At 43.4% G+C, this 26,963-nt stretch overlaps 1 protein-coding gene across 1 annotated transcript; it reads right to left on the bottom strand.

Moving 5' to 3' along the window:
• Positions 1–20,860: 20,860 nt before the first annotated feature.
• On the bottom strand, positions 20,861–21,841 carry LOC118077330 (probable G-protein coupled receptor 132). Its single transcript, XM_035100931.1, has one exon. It carries the CDS (start codon positions 21,839–21,841, stop codon positions 20,861–20,863), a length of 981 nt encoding a protein of 326 aa, XP_034956822.1.
• Between the last annotated feature and the right edge of the window lie 5,122 nt (positions 21,842–26,963).

Genomic DNA, 26,963 nt, shown 5'->3' with positions numbered 1-26,963 from the left:
GAGGGAGAGGTGGGGGGGGGATGGAACAGAATGGAGGGAAGCTTGTTGGTGAACCAAGTGGTACAGATGAAAATATTTTCAAAGCCTCCATATATACAGGTGACAATCCAAAATATTAGCTCTTTTCCTTCTGCTTGTTTTTGACCTGACATAAAGGTCTTGGCTTTCTACCAACCAGCCAGGGCGATCACATTGTGAGCTTCTCTTTGTGTTTAAGCAAATGGGCAATCAATTAAGCACTCAGGTCTTTGTTTTGCCTTCATAGAGCCCTGATAATATCAGATGTTCAAAAGGGGAAGAGGAGAAAGGTTACTATTGAGAAACTCTCGTGAAGAAGATCGGCATAGGGTGAAGCATATTACAAGAGAGACCTCCCTCCAAAAGGAAACATCTGGCATCCATCAGCCAGAGTCTATCATGCTAGAAGGTTTCTGATGCAGGCACACTTTTGAATGTTAGTGGGACTTTTAGCACTAAGAGAGGGATTGAGAAATATCAAGCCTTTGTGGTGTAATAGTTATTGTCAGAGCACGACAGGGGAGATCCAATTTCAAAGGTTCCCTGAGAGACTTTGAGCCAGCCTCTGCTTCTCAGCCTAACCTACCTCAGAGGGGGGTTCTAAGGATAAACCAGGACTACAGTCATACCTCGGTTTAAGTACGCCTTGGTTTGAGTATTTTCAGTTTACGTACTCCGCGGACCAGTCTGGAATGGATTAATCCACTTTCCGTTACTTTCAATGGGAAAGTTCGCTTCAGGTTAAGTACGCTTCAGTTTAAGTACTCCACGGACCATCTGGAACGGATTAATCCACTTTCCGTTACTTTCAATGGGAAAGTTCGCTTCAGGTTAAGTACGCTTCAGATTAAGTACAGACTTCCGGAACCAATTGTGTTTGTAAACCGAGGTACCACTGTATACCATCTTGAGGCCCTTGGAAGGATGGAGTATAAATAAAGTAATCAACTCAGAAGCAATCAAATGCTTTAGGATATAAACTATGAACTGAGATTTGTTGTTCAGTATTATGCAATTCCATCTTTGCTTATAAGGTGGTGCCACAATAACTAGCAATGCCACTTGTGGATTTCTGGCAAGTTTGATAAAATCAAGGAATATGCTGGGCCCAAGCCCCTTAGACCCTCAGTGCATGCCACCTCAGCAAGAGTTTTCATGACCAAAACCAAGTGAAAGAACAGCTTAAAGATGTGACTCAGTAGTTGAGTTTCAAGAGAATTCAAACCAATTTCAATTTCAATTCCGATGAAAGATGCCAATCTTCAACAGCTACAGTTCACTTCCTGGATCTTAAGCCTACCTGCCAGACTGTCACTCAATCAGCTGTTTTTATTCAGGGGAACAACAGCATCATTTCTAGAGCAAGAGTAAATTTGAAATATTGTAATGCACTTCCAATGAAGTTTACTGAAACTTTGGCTATTCAGGTTAGGAGTGGTCAGAAGATTGGGATCTACTGGTTGGTCTCTGGATGATCTACAAGGAGATCAACAAGGGTTTCTGACTCCTGGTTGCAAGAGGTGTGCGTGTATGTGTGTGTGTGTATTTCAATGTGTAGAAGGACACAAAATGTAGAACTGGAAGAAATGTGCTCTTGGAAAGCTGATAATGTTGAATTTGAAAAAATGGGGAAATTAGACACATTGGACGTACAGTGGTACCTCTACTTACAAATTTAATGCGTTCCGAACGCACATTCGTAAGTCGAAAAAAATGTAAGTCGAATCCCATAGGGATGCATTGGGAGGAAAAAATTCATAAGTCGAAGCAACCCTATCTAAAAATTTGTAAGTAGAAAAAAATCCTATCTAAACCGCATCCAAGATGGCGGACGGAGCTCCATTCGTAAGTAGAAACATTAGTAAGTAGAGTTATTCGTAAGCAGAGGTACCATTGTACATGTTTATTAAGCATTTAAATGACAAGCAATGGCAGAGACAGTATGTACACAAATCATATAACAGGACTGTGGACCAGATTCAGCTGAGGCCGGAGGCCCGAACCAAAGTAGGTCGAGACAGGTGGAAACAGCCCCAGATCACCAACCTTGCCTTCTTTTTGCCAGGTCTTTCAAGCACCACTCTGTAGGACCGGATTCTCCCACTTATCGGCACCAATCCTATGTGATGCTAGTTGCCCTTCTTTCACAAGCAGCTTCCCTTGTGCGCAAATCAAAGCAAATCCTACAAGCCTGAAGTTTGCTCACCCCTGATCTTGGTCATGCTGCTTCCATTACAGTATTAACCAAACCTGTTGAGATGAGGATAGACAGGGATTCGAAAGAATGGTAATGGCAGTTTGAGCACCTAATCACTGCATTCCAATGCATTTGTTTTCAGAGAAGATCACTTCCATCAACCCTAGAATGTCTGTCTGTCTTCGCCCCTAGGAAACATTAAGATTATGTTATATGCTATGCAATGGTTTTACATAAAAAGAAGGGGAAAACCCAACCAAACAGGCTTGCCACTTTTGCATCATTATCGAGGCTCACCAGTGGAGCATGGTTGGAAAAGTAAATTTAATCCTACCACTGGAGGTATGTCGAATTCTCCACACCCAAATCATCCTTAACAAATTAATCCCTGAAACAGAAGAATATGACTTGTGACAACGTCAAATTGCAGCTTGCCAAAAGCAGAACATTGGGATTGTATCAGCACATGCAAGGCAGATGGATCACTCTTCAACAATTAACTTCTCTGGATGAGGGCATCTGAGCAATTTTGGCATGCCTCCTTGGACAGGCCTGCCTGCTTACTTACTTCACGAAGGCTGCAATCTTAGCACTTAACCGAGAGAAAATCCCATCAACTCAGTGGGACTTGCTTCATCTGAGCATGCTAGATAGTCGACATAATGTTTAGATAGAGCTTTTTTCCATATTGGTAACAAAAGCTGGAAATTTGGGAGTCTAAAATTGGGGCAGAAATTAAGGTTGAAAAAACTGGGAAGCAACCCTAGTTACCCCCTTCAAACTACTTATTTGTTTGCTTGTTTGTTTGTAAAGTACAATCATGTGTGCGATTTTCTCCATGTAAAACCCATAGATATAATATAATTTTAATTAATTTTTTTAATTTACCGACCTTTCAGCCCCTTATCTGGAATCCAAGAGCTACACCCTTCAGAATCTCTATGAGCAGGATTGTAGCTTGAATGGGGATTAGTGCTATTTTTCTAGAAAAAGAGGTACCAAAATTCACCTCCCTTGTTCTCTTAGAATGGCAATGGCACCCACCAGAGAGGTGCTGGAACTGAGTCCCTGTGAGCTCCCCCCCCCCCCGGGGGGGGGAGGACCTGAATGGGACTAAACCTGTTCCAATCTCAGTAAACCTTCTAAATGTGGTTTGTTGTCTTGCTGGGATTAAATGTATTTTTTCTCCAATTCACTTTGCTAGCAACTGCGCCACTAGTGATGGACTTCTGCAATCAAAACAAATTTCGAAGGATTTGAACAATTGCAAGGTTAGTTGAGTCAAAGAAGATGCTGTGCAGAACATTTCAAACAAAATGTGTGGGGTGGCAAGCATCTGTGTGTTTAGAAATCTCTGAGTTTCTGCTTGAGGAAGAAATTGAGGTTTATATAAACAAGAGCCTGTGATCTAATGTTTGAGCTTTTACGGACAAATGCAGTCAAACCCTTACAGGAGGTTAGAGAGAGAAAGAGAGGTATAGAAAGGGATGAGGCATTTTAGATGTCAAATTAATGTTTTTCACCCATGTAATCCAGTCTGGCAAAGCTCGTTTCCATCTTTCCACTCAGTCAGACCTGTAAAAGCAATTGTCTTTCATCATAACGTGAATCAAGCTTGAAAACTTCTGTGTTTCTGTAAAAGCTTGACAAAGTTAATTGAAATCTGGGCAACAAAGTCTGAACTTCCTGAGATAAGGTGTGTTTACAGAGGAAGTTTGTTGCTAAGTTGGCCCGGGCTAACAATCCTAAAGTCTCTTGTTAAAGGATTTGTGTTATTTCTGTGGGTGGATCATAGGCTCATCCAATTATGATTGCAGTAAAAGCCAGATATTGTGTCATATGCTTTACTAGTTCATACTGGTTTGCAAATTCCATTCACTTTGGAACGCATATGCAAAAAGAGAAAGAAAAAGAATGCCACACATTCAAACAGAAAAGGAAATGGGAAAAATCCCACAAAATCCTATCAAGAGATTAAAGAACACTTCAGAAGTATATAATTTTATCAGTGCAGAAAAAGAATCAGTGTTTCAAATGTTGACAGTATTCCATCTAGTAATAGAATGATTTTTTAAATATATATATATAGGAATTGCATCCCCTCCCCCTTTGTGATACTCCACTATCAAATTAGTAGACAAAATAGGCACATTCCTCACCAATGCTCATTATCGGCTGCTCTCTTCCTCTTCATCACCACACTTCTTAATTTTGTCACAGGAAAAACTTGTACCTCTTTAAGAAGATTGTCCCTAAACTGGTCTGGACAGAAGTCTGCCTTCGCCGGCATTGCCTTTTGTCTTAATTTCCTTCCCTGCTTCGTGCTGGATTTATGACACTGCACACATTCAGCTGAGTCACTTGGGGTTCAATTCAGACATACTCATGCTTCAACGAGATCAGGGGACAGGTTAGTCACAACTAACCTCATTTCTATTGATTTGATTCCAAGCATGAGTAAGTCTGAACTGGATCCATCTTTTCATTAACTTCTCCAGTGGAATTGTGTTTAAGCAGAAGCTAAAACTTCACAGTCTCATTCTGAAGAACCAAACCACTTCACGTAATTCTGTCTTGGGCTTTGTACACACCCCAATTTACTCTGAATGCTTTCTGCTCCCACCACCTGACATTAACCATAATTCATACTTATCCTGTAGCTATCCTGTTGTTTCTTATGTAATAATGAATACTTGACCAGCTTTGACCCAAATGGAGAAAGAGAACGACCTAGCTACATTTTAGGCTGGTGATGTGTCTACAGCTTCAGACAAGCAAGTCCGATGATGGTAGAATCATAGAATTATAGTCTCATCTAGTCCAAGCCCCTGCAATGCAGGAATCTCAACTAAAGCATCCATGACAGACAGCCATCTGACCTCTGCTTAAAAACCTCCAATGACATATGAGCCTGTTTATTAGGGCCGCCCTTTTCGAGACATGTCGCTTGTTGACAGAGTACATGAGTAGTATAGTATGATGGCATGATTCATTTTTGCAAAAAAATATCAACACAGCCCACAATTCCAGCAGGAAGAAGCATGTGTGAACAGGAAATGCCTAGTGGGACAGTGGGGTGGAGCTGGAATAAAAAGCACTGCAGCAAGAGTACAAGTCTGGAGTAAGATAAGTGCTTGAAATGCAGCATCTTGAATAATATTCTTAGCACCAAAAATATATAATTTATCCGCATTTCTCTCTTTTTTGTACTCTTGCGTCCTGCTAAGAAGTTACCCCAGCGTGGTGTAGTGGTTAAGAGCAGTAGAATCCCATGGCTTGAGCAGGGGCAGGTCTGGTTCACGTTTTTTGGGAGGCCCGTGAGCAAGATGATGCTGTGGTTGTACTTCCTATTTCGCCAGTGTGGTGTAGTGGTTAAGAGCAGTGGACTCATAATCTGGGGGACTGGGTTCGAGTCTCCGCTCCTCCACATGCAGCTGCTGGGTAACCTTGGGCTAGTCACACTTCTTTGAAGTCTCTCAGCCCCACTCAACTCACAGAGTGTTTGTTGTGGGGGAGGAAGGGAAAGGAGAATGTTAGCCGCTTTGAGACTCCTTCGGGTAGTGATAAAGCGGGATATCAAACCCAAACTCTTCTTCTTCCTAAAATAGTTACTTCATCGTTCTATATAAGTAAGTATTGATCTATTTCGTCAGGCTAAATAGTGTTGATCTATTTGGTCATTTGGTCATGGAATAGACCCATAGTCCATCTAGTCTACGGTAGCATTTTCTTTCCCACAGCAGCCAATCAGCTGCTTCTGTGGAAGCCCACAAGCTGAGCCTCCTGATGAAGTTAGTTCTTGCCATAGGCATTCATGCCCTAGTTGCCTCCAGATCAGACTACTGTCCATGGGGCTGCCTTTGAAAACTACTCAGAATCTGCAAGTAGTACAACATGTCATCTGGCCAGGAACCAAGCCTATCTTGCTTGATCTACACACTGGATCTTCAATTGGTGTCAACCATGAAAGCCCCGAAAGGCTTGGGACCTGATACATTATGGACTACCACATACTCATCTGCATGCTCCATACATCATCTAAGAAGAAGAAGAAAGGGAGATATCAGTAGCCCAGCTAACTCAGTATTGTCTACACCGACTTGCAGCTGCTGTCAAGCATTTAAGAGCCATACTTAGAAATGCCAGGGATTGAAGCTGTGATCTTCTACATTCAAAGCATGTGGCCAGCGCAATTATGGGTGAACCTGTCAATTTCAGCTTCTGATTCCCCCCCCCCATCCTTAAATTCAGTCCCCCACTTCCACATTGCAGCACCTGTGCAAATTTCTCCTGATATGCACATTTTTGTATGCATTTTCCCCTACTATAACACATTTGGGTATGTTAATATTGCTAATATATGCATTTCTCTACACACTTTAGAATATAAAGTGCAACCCAGGTTGTGAAGTAATTAGGGTATGGGTAGGGGAGGGAAATAGGGAGGAGGGGGGCGGGGAACATGTATATTATAATATGTTAATTGTATTGGAGATGTAATTCTTTTGTGTCTGTTTCTTCTTCTTTTTTTCTTTCTCCTTTTTGTATGATCGAAATATTTAATAAAAATCTTTTTATAAAAAGAAAGAAAGAAAGAAAAATATGTGTTTTTCTACACATTACATGACTGAGAATGGCATTGCAAAATCTGGGGCAATGTGAATTTTTAAAGATGGTTGTGTTTCGATTTACATGCTATTTCAGAAAGAGCCAGTGAAGTAAGTTCACCTTTAAAATACAAACTGAATCAATTTTCCCCGCCCCATCCCCTGTCCCTTAATGGAAAAAGAATGTGTCACTCAGCAAAGGAACAAATAAGGTATTTTCCTAACTGCCTTGGATGGTTAAGTGCAAAATAATTTCTTCTGAAGCCACTGGAGCTGCCACAATTCAAACCACTGTTTGCAGTGCCTGAGCTTAAGAGGCTAAAAAGGATTTCCTGGACTACTTTACAAAGGTGTCACCTTTGCTGTGAAGCAGAAGCCTTTCGTGTATGTTCAAAAAAATAATCTATTAACATCATTTCCTACTATGAAAATTTAATCCCTCCAAGTGCTTCATCTTTAAGTGAATCAATGTCAGAGAGAGAAAGAATGCTCTGGGAAAGAAGACAGAATAGTGTCATGGTTTGTGAATATTTAGAATACGATTCCTTAACAGGAAGATCCATTATTTTTGTGGAGTAGTTCCCATGGGGAAGCAACTTTGCAGGATTGTTAAAACCAGACAGGAAAAATGTAGGAAGCCAGACAAGATACTGTAGGAAATAATCATCCACTGGCAAAGGAAAAGATTGTATGATCTAATACGTTTTTCCATCTCTTAATTCCTATTATTCTATAATTGGCGGTCCTGGAATACAGTCAAAAGTGGTGTGGTTCAGTTCCTATTGGAAGAAGAAGAAGAAGAAGAAGAAGAAGAAGAAGAAGAAGAAGAAGAAGAAGAAGAAGAAGAAGAAGAAGAAGAAGAAGAAGAAGAAATATTATCTGTATTTTTCTAGAACTATCTAGGGTTTGCACCTAAACACTTAATATCATGGAAATCATGCAGGATTTATATAATATTCTAGCTTGGAATATAGTGAAAAGGGCGGCGTATGTGTGTGATTATTTCCTTGGGTTATGATCCACTAGTAGTTCTATGGAGGACATGCCAACTTTATTTCTAGAGCAGCAGTTCATGTGTGTGTCCCCCCTAAAAAAACACCCCCAGTGGTGTAATGAAGAGGGAACACAAGGGAGCACAGCTTTGGGACTTTTTTCTAGAGCTATTATTATTATTATTATTATTATTATTATTATTATTTATACCCCGCCCATCTGGCTGGATTGCGCCAGCCACTCCGAGGTTTTTCCAATACATACAAAAATACAGTGCTTTTTTTTCCTTTAAAAAGAAATGTTTAGGAGTACTCTCATTTTGACTCAAGAAAATCACCATTTTATAGTTCAAACTGGGAAAAATAAATACAGTAAATGGACAAAAGCACAAAGAACACGCATTACCTCATAAAACACCACACATCCACATTCCACACTGCTTCACACATTAAACGCTCGTTTCCGTCTGAGACTCAGGAAACACCATGACAGGAAATGAGGCTGCCATTGGGGGTAGCAACGTAACTGATGGTTTACCATGCTAGAGAAGAAACTATTTTTTTAAAAAAATTATTATTATTATTATTATTATTATTATTATTATTATTATTATTATTATTTCTTCTCCTGTTAGATTCACAAAATGTTTAGGGGTATGCTTACCCCTGCGTACCCCCAGAAAAAAGCACTGCAAAAACATAATAAAATGTCAAACATTTAAAAACTGCCCGAATACAGGTCTGCCTTCAGATGTCTTTGAAAAGTTGTGTAGTTCTTTATCAACTTGACATCTGATTGAAGGGCCTTCCACAGGGAGGGTGCCACTGCTGAGAAGGCCCTCTGCCTGGTTCCCTGTAACTTCAGAGAAGGAAAGCAGTAAGCAGAACATCACAACTGTGGTTTCCAGCAGCTGGTATTCGGAAACATTGCTGCCTCCATCTGTGGAGGCTGGGCATAGCCATTGTGGCTAGGAGCCATTGATAGCTCTCTCCTCCATGAATCTGTCTAAAGCCATCCAAACTCAATGCCTCTTACTCAACAGTATTTCATCCCAAATGCCTCTCATCCCACTGTTTCTGTGGCCACAACATGAAATGATTAGAATGATCTGTTCACCTGTTAGCAAGACGCCCACTTTATCAACATCATGGGTTGAGGAGACAGTAGGGCCTTGACTGCCAGCTCCATCGCTACAGCTGCTCACAACCTAGTGTATTAAGGCTACAAGCATGTAGACACAAACACACACATGCCAGCTTTGTTGGCATCCCACTTAATGTGAAGACGTTGAGCACTGGAACAGGTTGCACAGCCTTGAGGTCATTTTGGACTTTCAACTGTCCATGGTGGTGCATGTCAATTCTGTGACCAAGCAGCTGTCTTGCAGCTCCATTTGGTACACAGGCCGAGACTCTACCTGCCTACGCATTGTCTCCCCAGAATGGTACAGTATGTGCTCCGGTTATGTCTGGTTTGGACTACTGCAATGTGCTCTACAAGGTACTACCTTTGAAGGTGACTCGGGTACTACAATTAATCCAGAATGTGGTGCCCAGACTGGTGACTGACACTGGTCCTAAAATATCTACATTGGCTCCCAGTGATTTTCTGAACACAATTCAAAGTGTTGGTGCTGACCTTGAAAGTCCCAAACAGCTTTGTCCCTGTATACCTGAAGGAGCACCTCCAACCCCATCATCCAGCCCAGAGGTGCAGCTCCAAGGCATAGTTGTCAAGCTCTCCCTTTTTAAACGGGAAATTCCCTTATGCTGAATAGGCTTCCTCGCGAGAAAAGGGAAAACTCTGAGGGCCTTCTGGTGGTTCCCTCACTGCAACAAGTGAGGTTACAAGGAACCAGGCAGAGGACCTTATCTCCCTTCAGATGTCTAAGAAATAAACAACTACAGTATCTGACTTTTAGAAGACATCTGAAGGCAGCCCTGTATAAGGAAGCTTTTAATGCCTGAAGTTTGGTTGTGTTTTTCTTATATTCTTTCAGAAGTAGTCCAGAGTGGGTGGGGCAACATAGTCAAATGAGTGGGGTACAAATAATTCTTTATTATTATTATTATTATTATTATTATTATTATTATTATTATTATTATTACTGTAGATAGTGAGCACCATGCTGCTAAACCTCCCCTGGGCCCTTTTGTAACTACTATTAAGGGAATATTTCATAACTATTATTAAGGGATTCTGGGGAGATACTGTATATAGACAAAACCCAGGTGTGTGGGTGTGGGTGTGGTTCTGGGGAAAATCAATCGAAGTTAAATTTGGGAACATAGGCATCATTTTGCTCTATACAGTGGTACCTTGCAAGACAAAATTAATTTGTTCCGTGAGTCACTTCGTATAGCGAAAATTTCGTCTTGTGAAGCATTTACCCGGTCTACCCGGTCTACCCATTTAATTAATGCGTTCCTATTCATCTTGCGAAGCGCGGCCATAGGAAACTTCGTCTTGCGAGACGCCTCGCGCAACGCAAAATGCTTTCCTCTTGCGAGTTTTTCGTTGCATGAGGCATTCGTCTTGCGGGGTACCACTGTATACCCAAACATACGGCTAAACCCGAAAACAAATGCACCTTTACAGGTTTCAAGCTAACTTTACCAACTCTAAATTATTAAGGTTTTTTTAAAAGAAACATTTAATTGCATGCCATAATTAAGCATTACACATCTTTGTATCTGGCCTGCAGCCATGAGATCAGACAATGATCTCATCAGACATCATAAACTACGCAGGGTGAGGCCAGGCCGCTGCTTGGATGGGAGATATCCAAGGGAAAGCTTAGGTGTTGGAGAGAATACTCACTCGGATTCAGTAGGTGGTGCTCTTTCCTTCTAAAGTTAGTATTACCGAACTAACATTCCGCATAATACTGGGGTGGCAGAAGGTCTGTTGAATAAAGATTTTAATTTGTGAGCCAGGTGTAAAACTGGGCTCACAATGCATTGTGACCATTAATAATATTCCACAGTCCTGTCCCTTACTTAGAGTAGCTATATTGACTTTAGAACTGGCTACGTTTCAGTAATGCAGTTATTTTCTGAAGCTGGGCCCCATCACACATGTCGCTACTGCCCCTTTGGTTAAATGGACCTGGTTTCAAAAAAAGCAGATAAAAATCCACATTAAAGCTGCTTATACAAAGAGGATGGTATAGTTAGCATTGCCACAGCCAGCAACAGGGATAAAAGTGCAATAAATACTTTTCTATTTCAGCAAGCATTGTAAGTAAGTTTTCTGTTTTTAAGATTTCTTCTAATTTATTTTTATCCACTGTATGTGTTTTATTTATTTTTTGGGCAAGGTTTATAAACCACTCAGTTGTACTAAACCTCAATGCAGTTTACAAAAGGAATAAAACAATAGCAATGCTTCTGAATGCCAGTTGCTGGAAACCATGGAAGAGGAGAAGGCTCTTGTGCTCGTGTTTTGCTCACTGGTTTCTCGCAGGCATCTGGTTGGCCATTGTGAGAACAGGACTAGATGGGCCCATTGTCCTGATTCAGCAGGCTATCTTTATGGTCTTAATAATGGGGTGCAACCACACTTAAAGGATCCACTTCTTACAAATGCAGAACAAGTGTTAGGTGGCACCTGTCACAGTTCACCAGTTAGAAACTTGGTGGATAGAAGAGTTAGAGAAGACTACAATTCCCATCTTCCCTGACCACTGGTCCTGTTAGCTAGGGATCATGGGAGTTGTAGGCCAAAACATCTGGAGGGCCGCAGTTTGGGGATGCCTGGTATTAAACCATCTGACACCATAGCTGCCAAGTACCCCGTTTTCCCTGGGAAACCCCCCGTTTTTACTTACCTTTTCCCGGTGGTCCCCCGTATCACTTCGTCTCCCGTTTTTCCCCGTTATTTTCTCCTGCCGGCGGCCATTTTTTCTTTCCGATTTGCCCTTCTATGGGCACCAAAAATGGCCACCGCTGGCAACAAAAGTCACATTTACGCATGTCCGGAAGTGCATAGACACGACTTCCGGTGTTGGCGGCGGCCATTTTTGGTGCCCATAGATGGGCGGAGCGACACCGGAAGTTGCGTCGACGCACTTCCTGACATGCGTACAAGCGACTTTCGAAGCCGACGGCGGCCATTTTTGGTGCCCATAGAAGGGCAAAGTTACGTCGATGCAACTTCCGGTGTCACACGGCTGCTGGTCCCGGATTCTGCAGTCCGGGACTTGGAAGGTAAGTCTGACACAGTGGCAGTAAATAAGGGACTTGAGTGACGCTGTGGTCTCAACTCTTGGGCTTGCCAATCAGTAGGTTGTCAGTTCAAATCTACGCAACAGGGTGAGCTTCCATTGCTCTGTCCCATCTTCTGCCAACCGCGCAGTTTGAAAGCACACCAGTGCAAGTACATAAATAGGTACTGCTGTGGCAGGAAGGTAATCAGCATTTCCGTGCGCTCTGGCTTCTGTCACGGTGTTCTGTTGTGCCAGAAGTGGTTTAGTCATGCTGGCCACATGACCCAGAAAGCTGCCTGTGGACAAACGCCGGCTCCCTCAGCCTGAAAAGCGAGATGAGTGCCACAACCCCAGAGTCGCCTTTGACTGGACTTAACTGTCCAGGGGTCCTTTACCTTTACCAAATGATACCCAAGATGATCTGTTCCTAAGTCAAGTGACCAGCTGCAAATCCAGTAGAGGAGTAGTTCTCAAAGGGTGTAGCAGGAGAGGATGGCAAGTATGGTGGAAAGATTCAAGGACAATCACAGAAACATTTAAACATTTCATTGTAGTATAGAATAATATAGTATCAATATATTTGGATATTCAACCAGAAACAGTATCCATGCCTTTCTTTGAGAACATTGGCTATTCTTCTACATTCTCCACAACATACTGTTGTGAACAGGGATTTTCAACTCTGACAAATATGAAAGATCAGAAAAGAGAAAGGCTTCTTTGTGTTGATGAGAAGATGAGAGTTTATTTGTCTCAAATTAGACCCAGCAAAAGCAAGTGAGTTTGTATACATGCTTAAGGTGCATATGTAAGAGCCTCATTTATAACCAAAATTTGGGAATTCTTATGTAGCTGCATTGTTTTATATTTCCAGGGTGTCCCATGATCATATTCTAAAGTGTTGTTGTTAAGTCGATTAGTCGTGTCCGACTCTTTGTGACCCCATGGACCACAGCATGCCAGGCACTCCTGTCTTCCACTGCCTCCCGCAGTTTGGTCAGACTTCATGTTCTATGTTATAAATCAAGCACTGATAGGAGTTGTTTCTTTTTGCTTTCCAATGTATTTCTTATTAAAAAAAATATTGACAAGCAAATTCTTATTCTGAAAGTGTGGCCCAGAGAAAAAAGTTGAGAAGCACTTCAGTAGAGTCTTGTTGCTGTTCTTCCTAAATCTCCTAAATCACTTTTTTTCCTTCCGCCTTCGGGCTCAGGTCAAGAATCCCTTTCCTAGATCAGCCTTGAGACCCTTTTTGATTCCCCCAAAACCTGTGGCAGACAAAATGAGTGTAGTGCCACCCCTTTAAGAATCACAGAATGATGACCCCAACCATTATTGCTGCCACCGCTGCTCAAGAAAGGGCCAGGTGGCAATCATTTTGCAAAATATTGGCTGGATCCCTGTTTTTAAAGGAAAGTTGCATTTAAAAGACTCACAAGGGAGTACAAGTTGCACAGAACAAATGCTCAACTTGGAATAAGTAAGCAGCACAAAAACAATTTATTAATCCCGCACCTAATGTGTGTGTGTCTGGGGGGGGGTATATTGGAATCCAGCTCCTCTTACACATGTGGATGGTATTAGATTCTCCACAATCTATCTCTGATTTTAGCAGATATGTCTGTTCCAGCTGTGTGAGTATGATTGATAAGGCACCCCATGTTACAGGCAGGATTCAAGAATGGGAGCGTGTCCAAAAGCACGCAGACCATAATGTTCCTTTGGAGAACTGATGTCACCAGCTGCTTGTCCTAATCTATCCAACTCCATCAAGAGATATTACTAGCCAATTATCTCAGGCTGCCATTTCTGTTAGTCAAGATGGCTATGGAGCTAATCATCAGACCAGGATTGTGGCTATTGTACCTGGCTATTGGGAGAACAGGCACTTGTAGCACTGGGTTTTGTTTTGTTTTGTTTTTGTTTTTTGAGCAGGCATAACCTTTCCACCAATAACAATCAGCACAAATATTGCCAGAAACTTGGGGGTCGAGATGTTTCTTGGCACTATTGGACAGCATATCTTTCCCATTTGCAGTGCATCAGGGAATAGGCAAAGGACCAGCTCCTTAGGTTGGATACTTATAGTGAAATGGGGGCAGCACTTGGAACAGATCACGTGTTCCCAGGCACACAATAAAAAGTACCATTTTGTGTAAGAATTGACCAATGTCAAATTGGCACTCTATAAAGCTCCAAAGTGACAAAACAACAAATATGTCTTAGCTAGTGCTGGAGCATCCAATCCATTCAGAGTTTTGTCCAGGGCTGGCCCTACGGCAAGGCTGGGGGGGGGGCGCCGGAGGGATCTTCGCACCACGGCGCCAGGGCGCCGGATATGCTTAAGACGGCCCTGGTTTTGTCACTGTCTGGGCTAGGGGAGCCACAGCAAGAACAATGACCAGTGTTCCCAGGTTCTCCAGTAGGGGGCAGAAGGCATAGATGGAAGGAGCAAGCAACCTTTCTCAGTCCCTCTCACATAATGGTAAGGTAAAGGTAAAGGGACCCCTAACAATTAGGTCCAGTCGTGACCGACTCTGGGGTTGCAGCGTTCATCTTGCTCTATTGGCCGAGGCAGCCGGTGTACAGCTTCCAGGTCATGTGGCCAGCATGACTAAGCCGCTTCTGGCGAACCAGAGCAGCACATAGGAACACCGTTTACCTTCCCGTTGTAGCAGTACCTATTTATCTACTTGCACTTGCACTTATCTACTTGCTAGTTTGGCAAGAGCTGGGACCGAGCAATGGGAGCTCACCCCATCGCGGGGATTCGAACCGCTGACCTTCTGAGCGGCAAGCCCTAGGCTCTGTGACAAAGCCGCTTCTGGCAAACCAGAGCAGCACATGGAAACGCCGTTTACCTTCCCGCTGTAGCGGTTCCTATTTATCTACTTGCATTTTGACGTGCTTTCGAACTGCTAGGTTGGCAGGAGCTGGGACCAAGCAACGGGAGCTCACCCCGTCACAGGGATTCGAACCGCCGACCTTCTGATCAGCAAGCCCTAGGCTCAGTGGTTTAACCACAGACCATCATGTGCAAATTTCTCAGCCTCTCCTCATCATCGAATCCATTGCTCTGTGAGTTCTTTGTGTGTTTTTGTGGTGCTTCAGCTTCCCTTTCCCACAACAGAGTCAAGCCATAAAGGACAGGCGGATTTCAGAGGAGAAACCACCTTCATCTGTTGCAGATCAGTCAGCATAGCTACGTAGCCAATTGCACATGTCGTGGCCTCTCTCCTCCTCCCCCCCCAATCTCTCTCTGATCTTTCATGGCAAAACAATCACAGCTCTAATCTGTTCTGTCAAATTTGATATTTCCATAAGTGACTGGATCAATTAGACAATGGAGCCCATGAGGGGTGTGTGTGTGCAAGTCTAGCTCAGGGGAGCCCCACCCTCAACCGCAGTAGATATCCAAAGCATGCACAGGGGAAAGCACAACCACACCTCCTGGTGCTGCCATTGACACCTGCAAGTATCCTGGCCCCATCTTCAGCATCCTCATGGCTGAAAGCTGCATGTGTGGAGCCTCTCACATTTTCAGAATCCTAACACTAGAACTTGGGTTTTTTTGTTTGCATATGAAAGGAATGGAAGGAGATGCAGGCTGCACACTGTACAACCCAAATATGTTTTCAATTTTAATTGTTTTGTATTTCAAATTGGCTTTTCTTAATCAGAAGCAATGTAACCCTTACGACTTCCTTTTTCTTTCAAAGCACTGTCGTTATTTGACATCTGTTTTGCCCGAGATTTAGCCTGCTTTGCTATTTCAAAGATGGCCTGAAATCTCAAGCTTTCCTTGCCTCTCAATAATTGTCACTCAGCTATGTGAAAGTCTTTGAGGCAGTTCCTTTCAGACTGTGCTTGGAATAATTGTAGACCTCTCCGTCCTCACCTTTGGCTGAATCTTATCACATAAATAGAGGTACAGTATGTACCGAGAGGGACAAAGTGGATGCTTCTCTGTAGCTTAGACTTCTAAGGTAAGTGTATGTTGTTGCTCTTTTCCCCAAAATTAAGAACAGGAGGGCTCTTAATAGCCACTCCTTTGTTCTTCTTCAAACCAGAGTGTTTCAAAGAAAGTTTCCCAACAAAAGTACTTGAAGTGGTTTTAAAAGAATGTGGGCACACTCTTATCACAAGATGCATAACCATAGGACTATGTGCATATAAGAGACAGATACGGATATATAACACCACTTAATTTCGTATCGTCAGGCTAGATATTGCAAATCTCTGTGCTTATTCGTTGTCTATCACTGCATGGACCAAATAGAGCTGAATTCTGGCAAGATTGAGAAGATGATGATTGGTGGGTCTTATGATCTGAATGAAGATAGAGACCCATGGCACTGCCATCTCTATTACCGCCAGGGTTGGAATGCTTCCAGAGGCATCAGTGTGCCTCAAACTTTGGGTTCAAACCACGTGCAAACACTGGACAACGCTGCACAAGTGGACAGGGGCAAATGTCCCCCCGGCCCACCCAGACCTACAAATTTCATGTTTCTTTGTTGATCAAATACAGTAGGGGTTGCTTAAAAGTGGTCTGCAGGGCATGTAAGAGTGTTTTTTGTGCGCATACCCCAAATTTGGCATTAAAAATAATAATAAAGTTTTTTAAATGCAGGGTTGTAACCAACTAAACAGTTACTAAACAGTGTTGGGCTAGGACCCGGGAGAGCAGAGTTTGAATCCCCACTCAGCCATGAGGCTCCCTGGGTGACCTGGGGCCAGTCACCATCTCTTAGCCTAACCCAGGGGTTCCCAACAAAATTTTCTCGAGGACCCCTCATCGAGCCGCTATTGTGACAAGGACCCCCATTAATTCCTAATCCTAAATCTAATTCCTAATTCCTAATCTAATTTTTCCAGTAAGCTTAACACTGATCTTGGAAGGGTTAGGTTCAAGGGACGCCGACAATTTAGGTTCAATGGACACTGACAAGATCGGTTCGAGAGTCACTGACTTACTTGCTTGAACATCAAATGCATTATCTTCCTCTTCATCTGTAGGCCTTTGTCGTTTTAACGAACCACTTTTTAACCAACGGTCCATTTTTAACTATGCGAACTGTAGCTTCCGCGAAAAACAACGCTTTGTTTACAAACACTACTGTTTTGCAAAGAGGCAGCGCGCGCCAGGGAGGAGGGAGGGGAATGGAGAAGACAGGGTACCTGCGCAGTAGCGCACAAATGAAGCCGACGCGCGCAAAGCATCTTGGGGAGGTGAGCGTTAGTAGAATGCGCGCGCTGCCTCTTTGCAAAACAGTAGTGTTTGTAAAGTGCCACCTAACGGCATACAGCAGAACTACTGCCTCTATCTAATTCTAGTTTTGCGCTAGACTCTGCTCATGCAGGAAGCGGCCAAAACAAAAAATCTGTTATCATACGAAATATATTTAATATATTTTTTATTCTAATAGCATCTTGCAGACCCCTCTGGCATAGCTCGCGGACCCCTGGGGGTCCCCGGACCACCTGTTGGGAACCACTGGCCTAACCTACCTCACAGGGTTGTTGTGAGGATGAAATGAGGAGGAGGGGAACCATGTACCTTGAGATCCTTGGAAGATAAAGGTGGTATAGAAATGTAAATAATAATAGTAATTTAGTGCAACTACTCTCAGCTGCACAAACTTCCCTGCCCTACCCTCTCACTGTGTGCCCACAATTCTCCTAAATCTGCTCTGGGGTGTTCCTTCCACCCCCTGGAGCAGATTTAGAGAGGTTTCATGTGGTATGTGAGGACAGGAAAGGGAGGAGAAGTTACATTTGCAACTAAAAGTCATTGCACTAGCCTAGCTGTTTAGCTAGATACCACCCAAAGTTTTGGACTGTTCCTAGGGTCTCCAGGTTCAAAGACAAGATATGAAAGGGATTTTTTTTTGGCTCCCTAAGACCCCCTCCCAAAACTTCCTTTAAAAAAAATAACGCTGGCCATGAATTAGATAGAGACTAGATGAAGTAATGGTTTGACTCCTAGAAGGCAGGTTCATGTGAAGTATAGCTTGAAATTAAAAGCGGAAAGGAAGTTGAAAAAGTAGCCATTTGCTCATGCAGACATAGTTGAGGTGGTCATTCAAAGCCCTCCACACAGTAGCAGGTGGCGGTACTGCAAGTGCTCACCTGACCTCCAGTCAGTATTGTTGTTGCTGGTTCCTGGAAGATAGAAGAGGAGAGGGAAGGTAGCAATGAGGCTGGCTGCAATGGTGAAAACTCACTGCATCCCCCTTCTGCTCCCAGTAAGACTGGAGGTAACGTGAGTGCCATAACACAATCACCTCACCATGCCATCTACCACTGCCTCAACGTTTGCATCCCATATGTCAGGTGGGCAGCAGAACCATGCCTCCTGGCCCCACCATCCAATATCTGTGTAGGCTCCTCTTTCAAATGCAGCATGTATGTTGGGAGCAAGGGCAGTGGGACACATGGCATTAGGGATGCAACCAGGAGCTGTGATCCCACTGCACCAGATGTGCACGTGGACAGTGCATGTGCCAAGCGACACCCCTTGAGTTGCAAAGATCCCAAGTATGCTTTTTCACCTGGATCCCCATCAACCTTCCTCATATTATTGTAAGAAAAACACTGGGGCCTAATTTGAGTAGTGGAGTGCCTGGTATCTGGTGGGCGGGGCTTGTGTGTTATGCTCCAGAATCAGCCTCTCCCTTCAGTGTGTGTTTAGTTAAGAATGTCAGTTAAGAGGGACCAACCGCCTCTTCTTGCACACAGGCACAACAATGATCACCCTTGCTAAACCGGACAAATGGTCTTCAAATACAGCCACAGGTCAAATGCTGTCTCGCGTCTCTTGTGCAGGTGCCAGCTCCTGTCACCTTGATGAAGTTAGGATGCATGTTGAACCAGGGTCCTTCAACCATGATGTCATAACACCCTAGATGACACCACAAGAAGCCATTTATTTCACAAAAACCCCAGCCTCTGTTTTGGCACGCAAAAGTGGTGCAATTCAAAGACAAGTACATGTGAAAAGGATCTAGGAGTCTTGGTAGACCACAAACTTGACATGAGTCAGCAGTGTGATGCAGCAGCTAAAAAAGCCAATGCAATTCTGGGCTGCATCAATAGGAGTATAGCATCTAGATCAAGGGAAGTAATAGTACCACTGTATTCTGCTTTGGTCAGACCTCACCTGGAGTACTGTGTCCAGTTCTGGGCACCACAGTTCAAGAAGGATACTGACAAGCTGTAATGTGTCCAGAAGAGGGCAACCAAAATGGTCAAAGGCCTGGAAACAATGCCTTATGAGGAACGGCTTAGGGAGCTGGGTATGTTTAGCCTGGAGAAGAGAAGATTAAGGGGTGATATGATAGCCATGTTCAAATATATAAAAGGATGTCATATAGAGAAGGGAGAAAGATTGTTTTCTGCTGCTCCAGAGAAGCGGACACAGAGCAATGGATTCAAACTACAAGAAAGAAGATTCCACCTAAACATTAGGAAGAACTTCCTGACAGTAAGAGCTGTTCGGCAGTGGAATTTGCTACCAAGGAGTGTGGTGGAGTCTCCTTCTTTGGAGGTCTTTAAGCAGAGGCTTGACAGGCATATGTCAAGAATGCTTTGATGGTGTTTCCTGCTCGGGGTTGGACTGGATGGCCCTTGTGGTCTCTTCCAACTCTATGATTCTATGATTCTAAGTATTTTTAACAATGGTGATGACCTGGATTATTGGTGGTTTGGTAGATGGACCACTGTTCTAGAAGAAAGAGAAGGCATCTGTTTTCTGTGGTCCATCAGACAGTGAACTGAACCAGAATAAGAACATGAAAACCTTGGGGGCATATCCCACCTGCCTCATTTGGTAGCTTCAAATAAATGTAACCCTTGCTCTTGATCTGCCAAATTGGAAAATAAGGGACTTGCCACACAAAATTAATGTGAAAGCTATTTTATTTTTACTTAACATAAATTACAGGAATTGGTTGTAGTAAAACCTCTAAGCAGTTTATGAGAAATATTAAAACAGTTAACATATTTGAAACATTTAAATATATTTAAAATTAACAGTAAAAATAATCAAAATCTATGTGTCTGGAGAGGCTTGCTTAAACAAAAATGTTCTAAGAAAGTACAGTGGAGGCACCTGCCTGATCTGACTTGGCAGTGAGTTCCAAAGTCTAAGTGCCACTGCATGTCCAAAGACCAGTCCCTTACAGGCATATAACAAGCATTATGTGGCACCTGTAGCAGTGCCAGTTCTGCAGATCAAAGCAGTTGAGTGGGCATATGGGGGTAAGGCAATGAGCTTTTGCAAAGCATTTTCTGTATTCACAAATTCTATTATATGATTTATTAATTTTTTAAGTTTTGGTCTTTTTGATGAATATTTCTGTTACTTAATTGCCCCCATGCATCCAACTATTCTACTAGCATAGATCACTTGCATACGCTCTCAGGTGTGACTAATTTTCCCCCATTTGCATTATGTACACAGCATTTTATCCTTCAGAGGAGCACCAAGAACAGGCTGTCTCCCTATGTTCAGTATTCTCATCTTATCATGATTCACTTTCAGCCTGCTGGCCCTCAACCATCCCATCATTGCCTCCAGACACCAGTCCACCACCTGAACAGGCTCTCCTGGTTCAGACGGGATGGAAAGACAGAGCAGAGTACGATCAGCATATTGAAGCTGTGGTCAACGCCTTTGGAATTCTACAGGTGGGTCCTTATTTTTCTTTTTGACCTGGTCAAATCAGCCACTTCTTTTAGTGTCAGAGAGCAGAGAAGTTTGAAAGACACTGTGATTAACTATAAGCTTTTCCATGTTGAAAGCCGGTAGACGACTTATTGAACCTCAGGCTGCTTTTATGTCTGTTCCGTTGTGGAATGTAAAGGAAGATCTTCCAACTTATGTGTGGCTTCTGTCCTGTGACCTTTGAAACTGAGCTGATCTTTAAGATCAGCCTGAACATCTTTAAGGAGCAGGACGTAAAGAAGGGGATCCAATATATTAGCCAAGGTGGCCAAACACCAAGTAAAGTACATGGAATTGAAAATGCTCCTATTAAAATCACAGATCTTGTCCTTTTCCAGCTTCAGTGCCCAGGAGAATTTGTAAAATGAAACCAGTTGGAAGGGAGTACAGAGCAGGAAGAAGGAGGCCAAGATAACGGAGATGAAGCCATAGATCCTCCGTTTTACTCTTTGATGCAGAGATGTCATCTTCCTGACCTCAAGCAGCACCCTAAGGTAGAAGAATCCCATGAGAATGCAAGGAATGAATAAAGTGAGGCTCATGGTGGACATCTTGAAGTGTGCATAGTCCTTGCCTAATTGGATGCTGTCTAAACAATTCCCTTGCCATGTCCCCAAGTCCTTCATCTCTAGCCAGATGCCAGCAGCACACAAAATGGCCACCAGGAGCCAAGCCACAACGCTCACCTTGGTGGCACAGCTCATTGTCTGCAATCTGTGGAACTTCATTGGGTAAATTAACCCTATGTAGCGGTCCATGGCAATGAGGCACAGGAAGTTGTTCTTGGCATAGAAGTTTGTGGAGTGGATCACACCAACGACCACACAAGCCACTTGCCCTAGGATCCAGTGGTGGTTGAGGGAACTGTAAGCGATCCAGAAGGGTAGCAGCAGACTCTGCAAGAGGTTGGCCAGCACTACGTTCAGCACATAGACCGAGAGAACAATGGACTTTTTAATGTGGGTTATCACGCCCCAAAGGGCCAAACAATTCAGAGGCAGCCCAGCCGTCAGTGCCACAGAGTACATAGGAATTGTGAAGTATTTGGTGGTGTTTAAAGCCACAGGGCAGGTTGAGTGGGTGGCATTCATGGCACCAAAAGGAACTTGGAAGCTTTCTCACAGTGGCACTGTCTTCAGACCTTTGTCATCTCATAGTCATTGCGCAGTTGGGTCTCCCAACTGCTAAACTCCCCTTACATCTGCCGAAAGTGAAGAAGGAAATGAGACCTACTCAGGTGGAGATAGAGAAATCCCCCTTTCCACATCTTTGGCTTTGCAGAGGTGGACCACAAGTTCTAGGATTTACCTAAAACCTAAGGAAGAAAGACACCAAAAGAGATCAGGTCCAAAAATCTGAATGTTAGAATCATAGAATCACAGAATCATAGAGTTGGAAGAGACCACAAGGGCCATCCAGTCCAACCCCCTGCCAAGCAGGAAACACCATCAAAGCATTCTTGACATATGCCTGTCAAGCCTCTGCTTAAAGACCTCCAAAGAAGGAGACTCCACCACACCCCTTGGTAGCAAATTCCACTGCCGAACGGCTCTTACTGTCAGGAAGTTCTTCCTAATGTTTAGGTGGAATCTTCTTTCTTGAAGTTTGAATCCATTGCTCCGTGTCCGCTTCTCTGGAGCAGCAGAAAACAATCTTTCTCCCTCCTCCATATGACATCCTTTCATATATTTGAACATGGCTATCATATCACCCCTTAACCTTCTCTTCTCCAGGCTAAACATACCCAGCTCCCTAAGCCGTTCCTCATAAGGCATCGTTCCTCATAAGGCATCCTCATAAGGCAATGTGTGATATATTGTGTCTGTCGTTTTAAATTAATTTTTATTCTTAAAGATTGAACAACAAAATATCGTGAGCTGCCAGTTTCCCCTCACCCAAGAGGACTGCAGAGAGTCCTGCAAGGACCAGGACCCTGGAAAGACAGACAGGCAGCATCGGGAACATCTGCTGCCCCAGCTAGGCATACATCAGCAGATGGGGCAGCTCTATAAAGGCTGCCTGCCCTGGGACAGCGCCATGCTCCAAGGGATGACACCAAAGGGGACTGTCCCTTAGGGGGGTGGCACATCGAGGGCATGTTAAAATTATTGTTTTAACAGGGATGAGGTTTTACTTGGGTGGGTGCTGGTTTATTTGGAGGGTGGGATTGTTTTAAATTGTTGTTAAATGTTATACATTAATGTTGAGTCTTGTATATTTGCGGGTTGGAGAACTGTTTAGGTGCTTGGTGTGTATTGTTTAGTAGTGTGTATACATTAGTGACGCCCCTCGCTGGCATGCCCCTCGCCTCCGTCCAGGGAGAGCATGCGTTGGCTGAGCAAGCCCTGCAGCGCCTAGTGAGGTTTTCGCTGGGTGGCTGCCGGGACCGGCTTGCTCCCTCGGCCAACACGTGCTCTCCCTGGATGGAGTCGAGGGGCGGGCCAGCGAGGGGCGTCACAAGCGTCGCCTCGCTGGCCCGCCCCTCAACTCCACCCAGGGAGAGAGCGTGGCAGCAGAAAGGGAGAGCGCGCGTTGGCCGAGGGAGCAAGCTGGTCCTGGCAGCCGCCCGCCCCCACCGCTCCTATCTTCCTACGCCCCTGAAGGCAGACATCCCCAAACTCGGTCCTCCAGCTGTTTTGGGACTACAATTCCCATCATCCCTGACCACTGGTCCTGTTAGCTAGGGATGATGGGAGTTATAGTCCCAAAACAGCTGGAGGGCCAAGTTTGGGGATGCCTGGCTAAGGTTAGTACTTTAGACCATTTCTCAGCTAGAGATGGGGGATAATTTTGCTTGGTTCACATTGTGCTCCCTGGACCAATACACAAGCTATAATGTGTAGCTTCATGGCTGACTAGGGATTTGAACCCTGGCCTCCCAGGTCCTAGTCTGGCATTCTAACTACGATACCACACTGACAAATGTTGGATAGCTATCAATGGCTACTAGTCATGACTATTGTGATCCACCTCCATTGTAGGAGACAGCATGCCTTTTGATACCATTTCCTGGGAGTCGCAAGTGGGGAGGGGGCTGTTATGCTCAAGCGCTGCTTGTGGGGCTTCTCTGGGGGATTTGGCTGGCCACTGTCAGGATGCTGGGGCTTTGCTCTGATACAGAATTACTCTTTTTCTGCCCTAACGAGCTTCCTTTTTTGTGTTCTAAAGATATCTGTTTAACTTTGAAAGCCCTGCATACCTTTTTAACTACTCCATACCGGCCAAAGAACAGCCCGTCTCTGCACGTGAAGCAAATAAAACTTTGCAGGAAATTTCAGTGTGGTTGGAACTTTTCTTTAATGTGGTGATACTGCTTTGCATGCACCATACTTTCTCATAGGCACTGTCCTCTCAGATGCAAAGGAAACCAGTGGTGCCTGTAATAGAAGGGTCAGATTTTAGGGCTCTAGAGCAGCATCAGATATCAGTGGGCTGCAGTTAAAGTAGACTTAATATTCTGGAGCTTTCATTTGAACCAAAAGAACCCAACAGCAGTGGAGTCTTTAGATTTTAGCCCTAAACGGCCTCGGTCTAGCATACCTGAAGGAGCGTCTCCACCTCCATCGTTCAGCCCGGACACTGAGATCCAGCGCCGAGGACCTTCTGGTGGTTCCCTCACTGCAAGAAGCCAAGTTACAGGGAACCAGGCAGAGGGCCTTCTCGGTAGTGGCACCTGCCCTGTGGAACGCCCTCCCACCAGATGTCAAAAAGAAAAACAACTACCAGACTTTTAGAGGACATCTGAAGGCAGCCCTGTTTAGGGAAGCTTTTGATGTTTAATAAATTATTGTATTTTAATATTTCTGTTGGAAGCCGCCCAGAGTGGCTGGGAAAACCCAGCCAGATGGGCGGGGTATAAATAATAATAATAATAATAATAATAATAATAATAATAATAATAATATATTTTAGATGTCATGTCTTTACACCACCCCTGCCTTTACTTCACAGATTTCAAATGGGGGGTCCCCACTTTAGATGATAATGGGCAGGATTCTCATTCTTGCCTTGAGAGAAATAAGGAGTATCAACAGTAGCAAGTGGTTGATGGTGCCTTAGCACTGTGAACTTGCAGTTTACAAGTGTTCATACCAAGTTAAAGAAGATTCCTGCTGCTCCTCTCTGGGATGATTGAAAAGGACTTTATAAATGGCTCCAAACTCATGGTGTCACTACTTCTGTACTCCCAGGATAGAGTCTACCGTTGGATAGAGTTTCTTTTTCAAAGATAGGATCGGCCAAGCCTTCTATCACAGAGAGTTAGGAATATAATGTGTTATGTTAAAGGAGTTATATATAACCCTCTGTTGTTCCTTATTTTTAAAGGGCAGGGTTGCATGAGCTATGCTACACCCTGTATTATATTCCCCATTAGGGGAAATAGGAAGCTCCAAACATATATATATATATTAGATGTCCTTTTGATGCTGAAATTCATAGAGAATTCATGGAGAAACCATTGACCCTTTGCTGAAGAGGCTCGCCGATCTACCAGACAAGTCTAAACTTAATTCTCTCCTCTTAGGCAAAGATCACAAGACGACCTGGCTGGTCGCCAGATTCTGTGCCCAGATCTGTAGGCACAGATCATCCCCTAGAATAAAATAGCTTACTAGGGAAAAGCTGAAGTCCCCTTTTGGGGCGCCTTAGGGTCAATTTTTAGGGTAGCCCAAATCTCAGCCAAACGGATGTATGTATATATCTCAATTTTAACTCATGAGCTATTGCTGCAATCTACTCTAATTGTATATTTTATCTTTATGAATGCTGTCACTATTGTGTTATGCAAGCTGATCTTTGACTGTAATAAATTATTATTATTATTATTATTATTATTATTATTATTATTATTATTATCCCCCTGTATATTGAGTAGGACAATACCAGATTTCCCTTGTAGAGAGGGACCTTGATTTCTGACTCGGTTTTGTTATGGATCTTCTATAGCCATCTTACTGCCCACTGCAACATTTGGGACAAATACATGAAGCAATATTGATTTTTATTCTTGTTCACAATGTTTATACCACTTAATTACAGTCATCTGTAAGTAGTGTACAGGAGACTCAAACAATGAAAGAAAAAATGAGTTAAATCTTTAAAATCAGAATTCCAATAAAAAGCCTGATGGAATAACAAAAAACGTCTTCAGTAAGCTCTGGAATTTCAGTAGGGGTGGGGAGGGCTGTCTGACTTGAACTGAAAGAGAGTTTCACAAAATTGATCTACAACACTGAATGCTCGGCTCCTAGTGGATACAAGCCATGGAGGACCAGTAACTATGATTCCCCCAAAGACTTTAGTGATCGGGCAGGGGCATAGACCCCAAAGTATCCTGGATTCAAGTTGCTAAGGGCCTTGTAAATTATATTCAGCAATGGATTCGGGATTTATTTGGCAATTGCATCAGCCGATGCTATAGGAGAAAATAATATGATCTACTTGGAACTAAGGCACTCACCATACGTAGGAACTTATTTAACAGAGAGCAACTGAGAGGGAGAACTACTTAATCAATCAATCAATCAATCAAGGTGAGTTTCAACTTTATAATAAAAATATGAGCAAATTAAGCACTCACCCCATCATACTGTCCTAAGAGATCTGTTTCCTGCCTACTTGTCTGTGCCTATTTCTTTTAAGCTAGCATCTTACTCTCGTGATATTAGTCAGCAGTGGTTTCACGGCCCCGTGTTTGGATGAAATAGCTCCGCTGTGGTTAATAAGATGTAAACGCCAAACTGAAAGTGACCTGGGGAAGCAGGCTGAGAATTTGAAAAAAAACAACCACTATTTGGGTTTATATATTTTTACCTATCGTCTTTCCTCCATCTTTATTTATCAGTTTGGCTTACATAGGTTATCTTATTTTATTCTCATGGCAACCTTACGGTGGAAGTTAAGCAAGGATGGGAGATAGTGACTCCCACAAGGATAAGTTTCATGGCTATAATAAAGTTTGTAGGAGAACCATTCCTTTGTCTAGGCCAAGATTTTCACAATGTTCTGGACTGAGCTCAGGCTGGTCCATCCGAGGACATATACTTGACTGGCATGGTAATTGGAATTCTGAAAGGAAAAAAATACTAGCCTGCTTGTATGCAAGAAAGATGCTATAAAATAAAAATTGGGTGCATCATCTAAGCTTAGTCTGAATCCAGGCTCTTATTTTTTCAGAGTCCCAGGCCTATGAGCACAATATCAGCCAAATCC

Source organism: Zootoca vivipara, chromosome 11 (assembly GCF_963506605.1).
Source record: "Zootoca vivipara chromosome 11, rZooViv1.1, whole genome shotgun sequence".
In the NCBI taxonomy this organism is placed as follows: Eukaryota; Metazoa; Chordata; class Lepidosauria; order Squamata; family Lacertidae; genus Zootoca; species Zootoca vivipara.
The sequence above is the reverse complement of the archived record's forward strand: the minus strand, read 5'-3'. Positions and strand labels throughout refer to the sequence as shown.